The sequence below is a fragment of the Netta rufina genome (assembly GCF_964035555.1).
Source record: "Netta rufina genome assembly, chromosome: 2".
Taxonomy (NCBI): domain Eukaryota; kingdom Metazoa; phylum Chordata; class Aves; order Anseriformes; family Anatidae; genus Netta; species Netta rufina.
In genome coordinates, this window is record NC_140124.1 from 118,551,025 (window position 1) to 118,565,713 (window position 14,689).

A 14,689-nucleotide genomic window follows, 5' to 3' on the forward strand; every position below is an offset into this window, starting at 1 on the left:
CATATAGCACACCCCATTGTCTCTTTTTGGAACTGGAGCCACTGACATGCAATGCAGAATTTACATAACCCCAAGTTGACTGTTACATGTTGTGGACCCAGTGATCTGAGGCAAACAATTAAGCAAGACACCAGAAATACCTTTTGATGAAAATATCTGCCATTTAAGTTGGCATGTGAAAAAAAGAATTGAATAGCAAAAATGACAATCTTTCTTCTGATGTCCAAGACGCTGAAGTTAAAATCTGACATCACACTGGAATTGCTGTGGCACTTTACAAAATGTATCTTTATCCTCTTATGCTGGGAAAATAAAAAGGGGTTTAACGGAAAGAATAATCTTCTTTCAAACTGCAGCCACACTTTTGCCCACAAATACTTCCATTTCATTCTCATTACAAATTGGAGAAAAAAATAATTTTGTTTTCTGTTATATGGTACTAAATAGACAACTGAACACGTTGATACTTAACTCTTAGGCAGGTTGCTAATTTCATCTTCATCACCTAACAAATCTATTGATAAAATTAAGACTGCTTCTTGGAGATAGTGTATCACAGAAAAAAAAAAAAGAGAACAGAAACTTGGCTGTTGCAGTAGTATCTATTACTTCATTAGCTCATAACAACAACTCAAAGCTGAGTTAGAAAATAATCAGCATCATTTATATAGAAAAAGAAAAGGTACACATTTGTATCAGGTAGAACTAGAAAGAGAAAGAAAATATAACTACCAGGGTTCTAGGAAGATGTTTGCTCTGTTATTCCATGGATTCTATAGCAGGACTGGTTGAATTCTTGTATGAAATAACTAGGTTGATATAAGAGTTGTGGATAATAACTATTATCAAAGCCAGGTTCTCGTCTGTTTACACTGCTTATTAAATTTACACTGCAGGATGGTCAGTTCTATGCCATTTTATTTTGGTGTTACAAGACTTTCTTCACAGAGGCTGAGATTTCCACCTTCTATCACAAGCAGGTGCTTCAGATGGTTGAATTCCATATATAGTTTCAGAATTCAAATTAGAACTGTAACTGCAAAATAATTGCCTTGAAATTTTTGAGGAAAATGAAATAATTGTAAAGTATCTGGGACCAAAAAAACAAACAAACAAAAAACAACAAACAAACAAACAAACAAAAAAACACAAACAAAAAACAACAACAACAACAGAAAACTTTATTTCTGAAGAATGCAGAAGCTAACATCTTTATTCTTGATGTTCAGTTCTTGAAGAAATAAAGCACAGTCAATAAAATGTAATTGTCAAGAAACTGTTCAGGAATGTAGATGTTAGTATGAAAGGGAAATAGTATTAACCCTATATTTAGCCTTTCATTTAAAAAAATACTTTCAATGTGTCTGCCATAATGAAAAATAATAGGAGTCTTTGGAAGATGAAAAAAAAATGCTACAATCTCCCACCAGCAATTGCTAAACAAAGATCATTGAACTTTCTGAGTTAAAGGTTTGGTCATTGTAGTGGTAGTGAGTTAAGTCATGAAGAAATGAATGAGTAAATTTTCTGTGCTCAGAAAATATAGTTGATATATATATATATATAGTTGAAATATATTTTCAACTGTTTTCTCTGGTCTGTCTTAAAACAGTTTAGAAAACGGAACTTTTGTCTCCTATTATACCTGGTAGGGTACAAGAAGCGTCATTATCAAAATCTCTTTCCTTACAATAAGACTAAGCTTCATAGTTTAGTCAGTATCACCCTTTGACTACTTTATATACAATGTTTAATAGACATTCAAAGTAGTAATATAATCTGTATATTCATATGATACATATGTGCAGATATATAGGTGTTGTAAACATGCTCAATTTCAATTATATTTTTTTCTCCCAGAAATGCTAATTTTTCTTCTTCCAAATACTCAGAATGAGAAGACATTCTGCCCCAAAAATGTTATGGTTTATTGACATTTCTCACAAGTTGAAATAGGTATATCAACACTTCTTTTTCTCCCATATGCTGAATGAATAGATTAAATAAAGGAACCTTTTTGAACCATTCCAAATCATTTTTTTCCCTGTAGTGCAACAGTCTCTACAGTAATACTGCTGACATTTTAATTATTTTTAATTAGGAAAATCTCTATTTCTTGTCTTTTAAAAATCTGTTAAAAAAAAACAAAAACATTTTAGACAAATTTATTTCCTCTTCTCTTTTGGTATTGCACTATGTGTACTCTGTCAGTGTCTTTCAGCAGTATGTCTTGTTTGGTCTAGAGCAAATGACACATGCTAAAAGTATTTCTTTTTGTTCTTTGGTAAGGTAAAGCTTCAACACAGAGAAAGTAAAAATGTTCTGGAATTTCCATTTTGTTGCAACTTTGCAGATGACGAAGGAGTAAGAGTGGCTGAGCGTCCAGTTCTCACAGATGCTTCTCCTTTTCCAGCAGGTTTGTCATAAATCAGAAACACTGGAAAAGATGTGGCCAATTATGATGGCTCAGATTTTCAGAGCATTCCAGAGGATTTGTCAGAAAAGTATTCATTTTTTATAAAAGTTTCTCAGTTCCTTTAGTTAGTTGTGCATTTTGCATTCCACGCCTGATTGAGATCAGTTTGGGACACATAAAAGAGCAAGCATGCAGCACTAAAAATATTTAAAATGTTTTGAACGGTATTCAGAGTTCTGCTTTTTCTTGGTAATATTATCTGGTTCTCTCTCCAAGGAAGTACAGGAGATCCAGAAGAAATAACTCTCATAATGTAATGTCAGATAAGAAGGAAGTCCATCACTCCACAAACATTTGTTTGTATTGAGTTTATATTGTTTATACCTTGAGGCATTCTTCTTGTAATTATATCTATCATGAAATTCCTTCTTGTGAGTTTTTTCTTGATCACCTCAAGACCAGATAGTTTTCATTTGTTCTGTGTTTGTTCACAGATTTGATAACCACAGTTAGTGAAGAATGCATAAGCTCTTGTCCTAAATGGATAGTCTACTATCACAGTTACAACCAAGGTTTTCCCAAAAGTTAAGGGAATAGATCATTAGAACAAGTACATTAGAACAAGTAATCTGTGTATTCCTTACTTTAAACTGCTGTGTTTTGGAAACTAATCCCAAGAAAAACACTTGGGCAGAAGCAGCTTGAATATAAATTTGAAAAAGTGTACTGCTGAGGTATTCGCTGGAAAGGCACTTTGCCTTTTAAATACTTTCACTTTTTTTTTTTTTTTTTTTTTTTTTTTTTTTCTGAAAGAGCACAAATGTTTAAACCTTCACAAATGCTGCTCCTCTTTATAAAGTTTCAAACATGAGGACAGATAGTGTTTTCTTACTTCATCTCTGTATTTTTTTTATCTTTTTCAATCAAATGTTTTGGTGATGTTCTTTCTTATTTTGGGGGCCAGATCACCGGTGTCCTATACATTTCTCTGGGACTACAACCAGGAAGTTAACATGGTCAGACAATAAATGCACAGCTGAACATCTGTGAGATACATCAGAGAATATGCATTTCTTGAAATTGTCTGCTGAGGCCAATTACTGGCCTCAGTTGCTAGAGCAGTCAGCCATGGTCTGGACCATTATCTAGAGCAAATGCGGAAGCTGTCATCCATCTGATGGAGTTCAGTTTCATTTGAACTTAGAGGGGCTTGGAGAAGTGATGTTTTTTGAGTAATTTAATGTTGTCCTTAGCCTAGGTACATTCCTGACTGTTATTTATTTCAGTGTATGCAAGTATGCAGTAGAGTATTATTTACATTTTTTTATAATAATTTGCAATCTCTGTTTTACTTTTCATTTTCTCTTCTTCCATTATTTCAGGCCCACTCACAAACTATTTGGCTCATTATTTGTTATTATAGTGGTTCATAATTTTTTATTACAATGCTTCTGTGTTTTTCTAGGCATTGCAATATTATTTGACCATTTGATCTCTTTGGGCAGGATCAAAAACTAAGAACATGATAGTATTTTTTTAGTTTATTAAAATAGCATAGTTATTTATATATATATATAAACATATTTTTATATATTTATATATTTATATATTTAAATAAATAGTTTATTTAATAAGTAGATAGTTTATTAAATAGATAGTTTATTCAATAACATATTTTTAAAATCTGATTAAGCTTTGTTAAACTTTTAATCTCTTTTTCCCAATAGTGAAAAGCTATGTTCTCTACATCACCACGGGAGCATCTTCTGGCTCAGGAACAGACGCAGATGTGTATGTCACACTGCAAGGCATTTTGGGAGATACTGGCAGACGAAAATTAGTCAGAAAAGGAGATGATAATTTCACTAAAGGAAAGGTATACTTATCATTTATGTATGATATTTTGCACTTTTATAGCCCAGTCCAATTCACAATGGGAGTCCATGTGGGATAGAGTCTACAAAGTCCAGTTTGTAATGCTTTGAGATAGTAAGTGTATCTGTGTGTGAATATCTATATACGTATTTTAAGAGGAAAATACTGATGTTTATGCAACTGATGCTAACAATACTGAAAAGTAGTAATGTGACTATATCAAGTACTTTTAGGTTCAATGTTGCAAATATCGAAGGCCTTCAGTTACACACTAGTGGCTTTCTTGCCTATTTGCTTGACAATAAAGAATAAAGTGATAGAGACTTTAATACCTGTTTTCTTCCCTTGCTAGTCTCCGGGCTGAGGCTCCTTTCCATGGCTTCTGCCTGCTTGCTGCCACTCATTCTGGCTCTTGCTCCTTCTGCAGACAGGCAGCCACTGCGCTCCACAGATTTCAGAAGTCTGCTAAGAGAGTAATTTCCTCACAGAGCAGGAGGGAGTCTCTCAGCTCACAGATGTAGACCAAAGACCAGCATATCTGATACAGATGCATTTGACTGTAGCATTGTCAGTATAAGCATAAATTAGAGAGCATTTAGATAGTAAAAGTTCTGTAGAAATGTGGGCAGATTTACAGCAGAAAGCATGTCTTTGATGCAAAACCCTGGATAAAGGGGGCGAAATTTTCAGCAAAAAAGTTCACTACAGTTTTTAAATGTGGGGTTTACAAAATGTTTGCATTTTCTGCAGACCTTTATTTTAAAACAAATTTGAAGGTAATAATAATAATAATGAAATGTACATCAGTTACAGAAAAACTCAAATGGAATAGCTAAAATTTAGAAAGAAAACACTAATATCTCATAACCAGAAATGCAGAACATATTTTACTAGAAAGAGTGCTATTTTCCTTACAGCTTGTGCACCATTCTACCTTTGTGAGCTCTCAGTGAATACTGTGATTGTGGTAGTCTTTTGAATTAGAAGTATCATATTATATCAAACTATTTCCTTCTGCAGGTGTCAGCTGCCAAATGAATGACAGTTTCTCTAAGGATGCAAGTTTGGAAATCAGCTTAGATTGATAACCAAAGCAGAGGCATGATATGTAAGGTTAGGAGTGGCTCAGTTCCTAACTATTCCCAGTTTCATGAATTCAGTGAGAGTTGAAAGGGGTCATTACCTTGCTGGGTTAGACCCACTTGAAATGATTATTCATAAGAAAAGTGACAGAGTTTAAATCTTTATTTTTAAGGGACTAAATGCTTGTGGATGAGGGTTCTCAATTTTGAAAAGGCAGAAGTTTGAAAAGAAAAAGTTTATCTTCCCTAATTTTGAAATTCATATTAAGGTTTATCTGTAAACTATGTTTGAGTCTTTGGATGTTAGAGCTACTGTACTTTTGCTGTCATGGAGTAGTGAGTTTAATGTAAGTTTTATTGGATTTTTCCTTAAATGTGCACTATGAGTGTACACTTAAGTTTTTAATCAAAAGAGACCAGGGATGCACATGCAGAAATGTTGCCTAGTAGAAAAGAGATTAACTACGAAGATAATCTGAAGGATGTTTTTATGGTGTTTGCTTATACTCCTGTATGGCACAGAATTTTACTTTTTTTACAGAGTAAGAGGCAGAGCTGGCATGTACCCATCTCTTGTTTCCATATTTGGCATTTTATAGGAGCAGTATGTGAATGCGACATAGTATTATGCTTATAAGTAGATATTAGCATAGGAATATTTTAGGGCCAAAAAAGAAATTACTTGTAGATAATTAATAGAGAAAACTTATAATTCTAAATCTCAATTTACTCCTTGTTCAGTGAAAATGAACGTATTTGGTTAATTGACAAAGACTAAATTGTTTCTGCAAGCAAGACTCCTGCCTTTGCAGCATTTTCTTCATGGTGGGTTTTGGAAATTTCCCAATGTTTTCTTCCCATTATAAGTAATCTCCAAAAAGACTCTCAAGTGTAGAATGTCTCTTTCTGTACCAGCCCAATCACATATTGTGCTGAGCACCCCTGCAGTCAGAGAATCTGGACTTGGTGGTTTAGGGGATTTTGGCATATAACAGACATGGAATTTGCATTCTGAATCTTAACAGTTGTTCTGACATTTTAAAATGTGCTTTTCCTTGCAATAATTTTTCCCCTGACTACACAGTAACAGCTAGTGAACTGGAACAGTGTTTCTGTTAGAAATCACATCGAAATATGGTGTTAGTCCCACAGAATGTCAGGGCTGCTACAAACAACAGCTTAGCAATGCAGAAATGCAAGAAATGTTTAAATATTCAGAAGACCTTGCAGAGGGTTGGAGGTATACTTCTCTCATTTAGCAGGTCTTTTGTTTACATGAGCTCAATTACATGATAGTTAAAGAATTAATTCTCTTCTTACATCTGAAAAGTTTCTTTGTGTCTTTCTAAAGTCTTTACATCTGTAAAACCATTGGAGAACTGTTAGATAAAGTACTATGCATGAAATTATTCATTCACCAGTAAACTTCTTGTGGCTCACCCCACGTCAGAGAAAGTAACACTGTCACCAAGACAGCTGAGCTTCTGGTGATCCATTTAGAAAAATAAGTATGAGGCCAAGTGCTGCAAGAGCTGTATTCTTTCAAATTGCTATGACATTGATGCCTTGTCTGATGTTCTCCTAAAAACTACAAATTTAGACAAAGCAATCTCATTGCACTTCTTCATGCAGTTCAGGTTTCATGAATTCCTAATACTATTTATTCATACTTCATGAGTCAGTTCAGTTCTGATAAATGTTACCTGCTACAAACACTTTCTTGAACCAAGTATGCTCAGTGAAGACATTTTGTAAAAATCTAGACCCAGCTGTGTGAAATCATCTCAGCCTTAACATATCTCTACATTGCTTCTGGCACCCAACGTTTTGCAGCTAATGAAATTCTTTCTGCTTCTTTTATGTGGTCTTTGATAGACTGGCTGTATGTTCTGTCGTATGGCTGTGAGTTACACATAAATTTCCTCTTTGAGAATGTGGCTTTTTTCATATCAATTCAATCAAAGTTCGTAAACTGCACTGAATATGTTATGATTGATATTTAAGTGTTTTAATCTCTGTTTGATGAAAGTGGACAATATTAAGTACTCTATGTTAGTGAAAGAGTAAAATCTTTGTGAATTTTTACTTCATTCTATTAGTTGTTGAAAAGATATATCCTTTATCCTGCCCTATATTTAGACATCAACTGCTCAGGTTGGTACCATGGTAACTGCAGCACATACAAAAATTGTCAGTGAGAGGTGACTGTTGGTGTTCAGTTTCCATACTCACAGATTAAGCATTGGCAATTTTAAAAATTACTTCTGTAAAAAAATCCCTGAGTGACAGAATACACTAAAAAGGGCATGAATGAGGGACAGTGTACTGTGGCCACTATAAAGAAGTCAATATTTGTCTGCAGTGTACACATCACATCATGAATACTGTTATTGTACAAATGCAGATAAACCATTCTCTTATGGAAAGTGTACCTGACATAATGATTAAACAATTGCAAAATGCCATTGATCCAAATGTATTAATCATAGTGACAGGCTGCTGGCCAAGATACAGAAGCAAACAATAAAATGGCCTGGTCAGTGAGCAGAAGATTTATACAGATGGAAACTAGGAAAATATGAACTACCATTATACTGAAGAGAGACTGGTGGAGTTTGTCAGAAACAGTGAGGAGAAAAAACAGAAGAAAAAAACATAACTAAAGCATTATATAAGCCTAGGAGACAGTGGTAAATATTTGAGCCATGTGTAGTTCTTAGCAATACCTCCAGGATGGTATTTCATAGTCAGTAATTGCAGTCAGTTAGTAATAAACTTGTAGGAGGTTCGCATAGAACATACCATTGCAATCACACAGTTTGTCTACAGATTCTGCACCTGGGATAGGGCAATCCTATACATATATAGACTATATATAGACAGACTGTGTAATGAGAGGCTGGGGAGCAGCCCTGTGGAAAGGGATCTGATGGTTTTGATCAATGGCAAGTTGAACATGAGTCAACAGTGTGCTCTGTCAGCCCAAAGGGCCAACTGTACCCTGGGGTGCATCAAGCATGGCATTGCTAGCTGGTCAAAGGGGAGTGATTGTCCCACTCTGCTTTGCACTGGTGTGGCGTCACCTCAAGTAGTGTGTGCAGTTTTGGGCACCACCAGATAAGAAGGACAAAACTATTTAGAGAGTGTCCAAAGGAGGGTTATGAAGATGGTGAAGGGTCTAGAGGGCAAGACGTATGAAGAGTGGGTGAGGTAACTTTTTGTTTGTTCAGCCTGGTGAAGAGGAGACTGAGGAGAGACCTTATCATGGTCTACAAGTTCCTCATGAAGGGAGTGGAGGGGTGGGAAGGGAAAAGGTTCTTCACCGGGAGGGTGGTCGGTTACTGAAACAGGCTTCCCACGTAAGTGGTCATGACACCAAGGCTGCTGGAGTTCAAAAAGTGTTCAGACAATACTCTCAGACATATGGTCTGAGTTTTGGTTGGTCCTGAGTGGAGCCAGAAGCTGGACTCAGTGATCCTTATAGGTCCTGTTCAATTCAGGGTATTCTACGGTAAAACAGAGCAGTAGATTAGAGCTGTGTGAATAACAGTTTTGTTTTTTCGATGAATTATTGCAAGACAAGAAAAAATATAAAGATATGCTGCCAAAAATTAGAAAGTAGAAAAAATTAATTTTCTCTAAAATTAATTACTTGAGGGGCTGATCTCTGTCTATATAGAGCTGCAAAATAAATATTACAATTTTAAAGATGAAATACATCTCAGAACCTTAATTGCCTATAATGTACACATTCATTCTAACATGATGGTGTGAGTTTATTCTGCAGAAATGAAGTGAAGTAGGAGCTTCCAGGAGGTGGTTTCCTTCCTTCCTTCCTTCCTTCCTTCCTTCCTTCCTTCCTTCCTTCCTTCCTTCCTTCCTTCCTTCCTTCCTTCCTTCCTTCCTTCCTTCCTTCCTTCCTTCCTTCCTTCCTTCCTTCCTTCCTTCCTTCCTTCCTTCCTTCCTTCCTTCCTTCCTTCCTTCCTTCCTTCCTTCCTTCCTTCTTTCCTTCTTTCCTTCCTTCCTTCTTTCCTTCTTTCCTTCTTTCCTTCTTTCCTTCTTTCCTTCTTTCCTTCTTGTTTGTTTTTGGATATTTATCTTAAAAATTTAATGAGTTATTCCCAGGGGGTACCTTCTGCTTTCTCAAAACTATGGGGAAGTTAATTGTCTTACAAATACTTACTTTAGATAGCAAAAAAATAGGTGAGTGAATTCTATGGTGCATTTATTTCATTAATTTTTACTAATAAAAAAAAATAATTTTGAATAAAATACAGCTGAGATTATTATCATGATTTATCACGAATTTTAAGAGTCGGCTCAACCCAAGCCTGCAGTTTTCAGCAAACAAAGTATTTAACCACTCCTCCTCAGTGCAACAAGAACTGAATTTACTTTAATGTAAGTTAAATAGTTTAGAAAAAATATCTAATTCAGTGTTAACAGCTTCTAGTGATGAAGGGCTCATCTATTTGAAAAGTTGTTTCAAAGCTTAGATATCCTTTTTTAAAGATTCACGCTATTTTGTGTCTAAATTTGTCAAGCTTTAACTTCTTAGGCACTGGATTTTGTCACAGTTTTGACTCAGCCTGGATAGCTCTCTTGCACCAAATTTCTGATGTCTTTGACAGTTTTTATGACAATAAGCAAATCCCTATGCTTGTCTTTGACAACTTAAATAGATTAGGCTGTTTGATTCACTGGAAGGCAGGCTTTCCAGTGATTTATTAACTCCCACAAATCTTTTCAGAGGACTCTTCAGTTTAACACTCTACTTCTTCAAGTGTCATAAATAGCAATTGTTTTTACATCATCTCTAAAATCTTCTTTACCTCCAACTAGATCATGAAAACATTAAAGAGCACAGGTTATGAACTTGCCTCACGACTGTACATCTACCTGAAAATATTCCCCATTTACAGCTGCACTTGGAGATGTACCATTTAGATGCTTTAGAGTCCGGTTTTCAGCCAGCTTATGCCCACATGAGAGTCAATAGAATGTTGGAGTGTGGTGTTGTAACCAAAACATTATACAATCAAGTGGGTTATTAAAATTAAGGAAAATTATATAATTTCTGTTCTCTTTACCTGTCAAACCAGATCTCAAACCTAGACTGTTATTAAATCAGTCCAACAATCAGGCTGCATCAGATCCATATGAGTCTGACTTTGTTCAAAGTGATCTTTTTCATGTCTGTATGTATTTTTATTTTAATTTCTTTGGTGTAATATAATGTGTGTTCACAGATTTGGATGTGGCTGATGATACCATTTTCTGTAGCAGTCATTCTGCATTTTATTAAGTGTACTGTACTTGAAGCCTGATTGAAATGCCTTTTACAACCTAGTTGAATTGTTATAGCTGCTGATTATTATAATGTACCACTATTCTTTCTTATTCCTATTGCTGCTCTATGTATAAAAAATTTGTTTCAAAAAGATTCTACTCCAGTTATACTATGCAAATTAACATAAGGTCAGTTCTAGGGCAGGTATTAATTTTATTTAATTATTTATATTTACAGCCCCTATTCTTTCATTTACTCTCAACTAATCCTGTTGAAAATGGATGAACCATGATAATTGTAAGGTATCAGAAAACTCAGATTATGCGTTCATTGTAATTTTTACTTTTTTTATATAGACATAAAGTTTTTAATAAATTTCTGGATGAGAATTTAACGTAAAAGAAAAAAATGCTTGCAAAAATGTCACAGGTTTGGATTTTTCAGATACGTGGAATCCCCTGCTTTTAAAGAAACTTTTGTACAGAGCACAGATTACAAGTGTCAGAGTTACTGCTCAGTTAGTGTCAGAGTTATTGTTCGTCCTTCCACTGAGCTGGGTGAAGATCACAGAATCACAGAATCACAGAATTTTCTAGGTTGGAAGAGACCTCAAGATCATCGAGTCCAACCTCTGACCTAACGCTAACAGTCCCCGCTAAACCATTTCCCTAAGCTAATTACTGATATTACTGCTACCAGTGCTTTCCATTGCTACTGCTTACCACCCCGTGTTTCCACCTCTTGAGTCTGCTGGCAAAGTGACATACATTCAAGCATTTTTTAGTTTAAGCAATTAATGTTATTAATAGTTTGGGCTTTTCCACTAGGTATATCTTAATAAAATTTGGCTCAACACAATCTGGTTTTGTGGTTGTAGCTGCACAGCTAAAAAGGTGACAATCTCTGTTTAAGAGAAAGCAGTGATGTACAAGCAATTGGGACAGGGTGGTAAAGTTCAGTTAGCACAACTGGAAGAGATGATGTGACCGGAATCTGAAAAGTGATGTATCAGCACAAGTTATTTTTCTAATTTGTCTCCTGTACAGGAATGTTCAGACACTTCCTGATTCTGGCTCAGTGTTACAGGGGCTTTTATCTTGCCTCCCAGTGCTAAAACTCGTTTGACTTCTGTGGAGTTTCTCCAGATTAACAAGTGAGATCAAAATAATTAGGCAGCAAATCAATAGGTTTGCTAAGCTTAATAGAAAAGGTCCTTTATCTAGACACTATCTCCTTTTCCAATAAAAGCCTATTAAAATGATAGTAACATTAGCAGTATGGGAAATCACTTGTGCATACAGGTTGATGAAATTAAGCATATGGTGTGTCTTGACTTGCCATTTTCAGTTCTGCTGGGAATATCATCATTAATCAACCATCAGCTCTCAATACTGAGCCTATAAAATGATTGGCATTTTTAAAGGTAAATATTGCATAGTGACTGTTCAAGTGCATCTTCTGTTACAAGAGCTTTTGCAACTGCTACTGATATGTTGCCAGCATTGACATTGAAGATCACTGAATAAAGCCAAACTGGGTAATAGATTGAAATTAAATGATCAGAACATGGGTCCAGGGATAAAAAGAAACAATTAAAAATCTGAATATGAGTTAATGAAAATTAAACTCCAATTAGTTTGAAAAGGTTGCTTGCATGATTCTTTTTAAGGATTTTTTCAATGTTTATATTCTTATCTAAAAATACAAAAAGTGTCAATTCTGGTTTTTTGAGAGGAGTTTTTTCTGGGTCACAAAGGATATATGATGTAGGCTCTTACATTGCCAGTTTCAGCTGCTTAGTCTTGGAAAATATCTTTCTTTTTCCAGGCAGCGCTTCTTAAGAAAATTTAGTGGACTATATGTACACACAAATAGTTTCAAGACTATTCTGAGAAAATTCCATATAAGCTCTTATGAATTAGAAAATATGTTTATCAACATTTAACATGCTTTTTTTTTTGTTTTTTTCCAATCAAATGCAATTTGCTAGTAGTAGCTTTAAAAACAATTAACATTTTTCTTAAAGGTAAAATTAAAAAGTTTTAATATTCTGTATGTTTCCCTGTCTTCTATGTTCTCTCTTTCTCTTTCCCTTTTTGCAAAAGATTTAAGCCTCCAGTGATTTAAGAGGCCCCCACCTGTAAATCAGATAAGAGAGAAAGTACTGTGTGACATACAAGACCTGTCAACAACTCATATATTTCTTATTATTTATGAGTATTCCATGGTCTGAAATGAAGCCTACAAAAATATTAGCTAAATTATTAATAATGATTGAATTTGTTAAAATTGTAATGAAATAAATGTCATAATCTGTCACTTTGCAGACAGTTTACAAAAAGTAGATTAAGTTTGGTGAATAAATCAGCTCTAGCAAATTGTTCATCTATCTAACAATCATAGTTGCTGCTTTTTTTCAACTAACTTTTTTTTTTTTTTTTTTTTTTGACTCTTGACAACACATGAAGAGAAAAAGTAATCTTGTCTGTGAGGTGCATTTACCCCCGTTGTCACAATTCCCAATCTAGTTAATAATTTTTCAGCTTGTAATTTATTAGATGGGTGAATTTTCTGCAGATTTTACCATGGATTTCTGAGATTTTACATGCTTCAAAATAGACACTTTTAGATTAAACATTGGCAAATGCTGAGGTAGTATGTCTACTGCAAACTGAACGTTGAGTTTTCACAGATGGTTATTCAGCCAAAATATATCTTTCATACATTGCCAATATAAAATTCGTGTTATCTGTGGCTGGATTAGGTTATGAATAACCCAAAGTATGTGCTGCACCTGAGTTATTAAATGGTTTCAGATGCACACTAGAGATATCAGTGTACAAATACTTTAGCCAATACTGTGTGAAGAAATTTCTAGTTTAATAAAGTTTACTAACAGTCAAGCAGAGTGCAAGTAGAGTTTACTAACAGTCAAGCAGAGTGCAAGTCAAACTCAACTAGCCTACATTTTAGGAGATAGGAGATAGTACAAGTCTAGCAGTTTGCAGAATATTCTCTGTATGTTTCTTTATTCCTAAGTCTCTCTCCTTTCCAAAAGTGGATCACTGACAACAGATTTTTTGGAGATGGTGATGGTAGTGTCACTAAATTAGTCATCTTGTAGATAACTCTTTTCTCTTAAAAAGAATTCTATTTTAACAAGTATTCTAATCTGACAGAAACTTCTTCATATGTTTCCAATAAAATAATTCTTGTACTTTGTATTAATATAAGATCACCATTTGCAAGAAGAGAGGAGTATTTTTAATATACATTTTCACATTTGGAGACTTAAAATTTTTCTTTATTATCAGACAGGTCTGTATTCTTCTTTCTTGTTTTTATCTGTGATTTTCACCCATGTTTTTTACCCATGTTAGGCACAAACTGAAACAAAAGAAATTCCAGCAGAGTATGAGAAAACACTTTTTTACTGTGAGGGTGACAGAGCACTGGAGCAGTTTGCCCAGAGAGGCTATGGAGTCTTCTCTGAAGATAACCAAAACCCATTTGGATGTGACCCTGTGCTTTAGGTGACCCTGCTTGGTAGGGATCTTGGACTTCATGACCTCCAGAGGTCCCTTCCAACCTCGACCCTTCTGTGATTCTGTGATGTTCCATCTTTGTGTATTTTTAATACAGTTTATTTTTTAAGTGTAGCAAGCCTACACTTACTGAATATGCTTTTTCAAGCATAATGCTGTACCTTTACCGATACAGTTAAAGACAAAATAAAACAGTGATGAAACTCGTGTCACAATTAAGGTAAATTCAGAATTCAGATTAGTGTATTTAGTCATCAAATAAATCCAGTAGATAATAATACATAATTGTGGTGTTGACACTAAATGCTGCTTTTTTTGACTTAACTATGGAAAATGTAGAGGAGCCTCTTTCCTTAAGGTCTCACATTCTATCTAAAATTTCAGCCCTTTTGCTCTGCTGCTGAAGTGCATCACTATCCTGAAAACCTTCATTTCCATCTTACAATTTTGCCAGTCTAAATTCCCTGAGCAGCTGATAACC

General features: G+C 34.8%; 1 protein-coding gene across 1 annotated transcript in view; it reads left to right on the forward strand.

Moving 5' to 3' along the window:
• Positions 1-14,689, forward strand: part of RP1 (RP1 axonemal microtubule associated) — a gene marked incomplete at both ends in the record, with an annotated part of 183,739 nt that overhangs the window by 149,312 nt on the left and 19,738 nt on the right. Inside the window, 2 exons of the mRNA XM_084281671.1 lie at positions 2,290-2,416; positions 4,144-4,292. Coding sequence (XP_084137797.1) covers positions 2,290-2,416; positions 4,144-4,292 — 276 coding nt within the window. The remainder of the gene's footprint in view (positions 1-2,289; positions 2,417-4,143; positions 4,293-14,689) is intronic.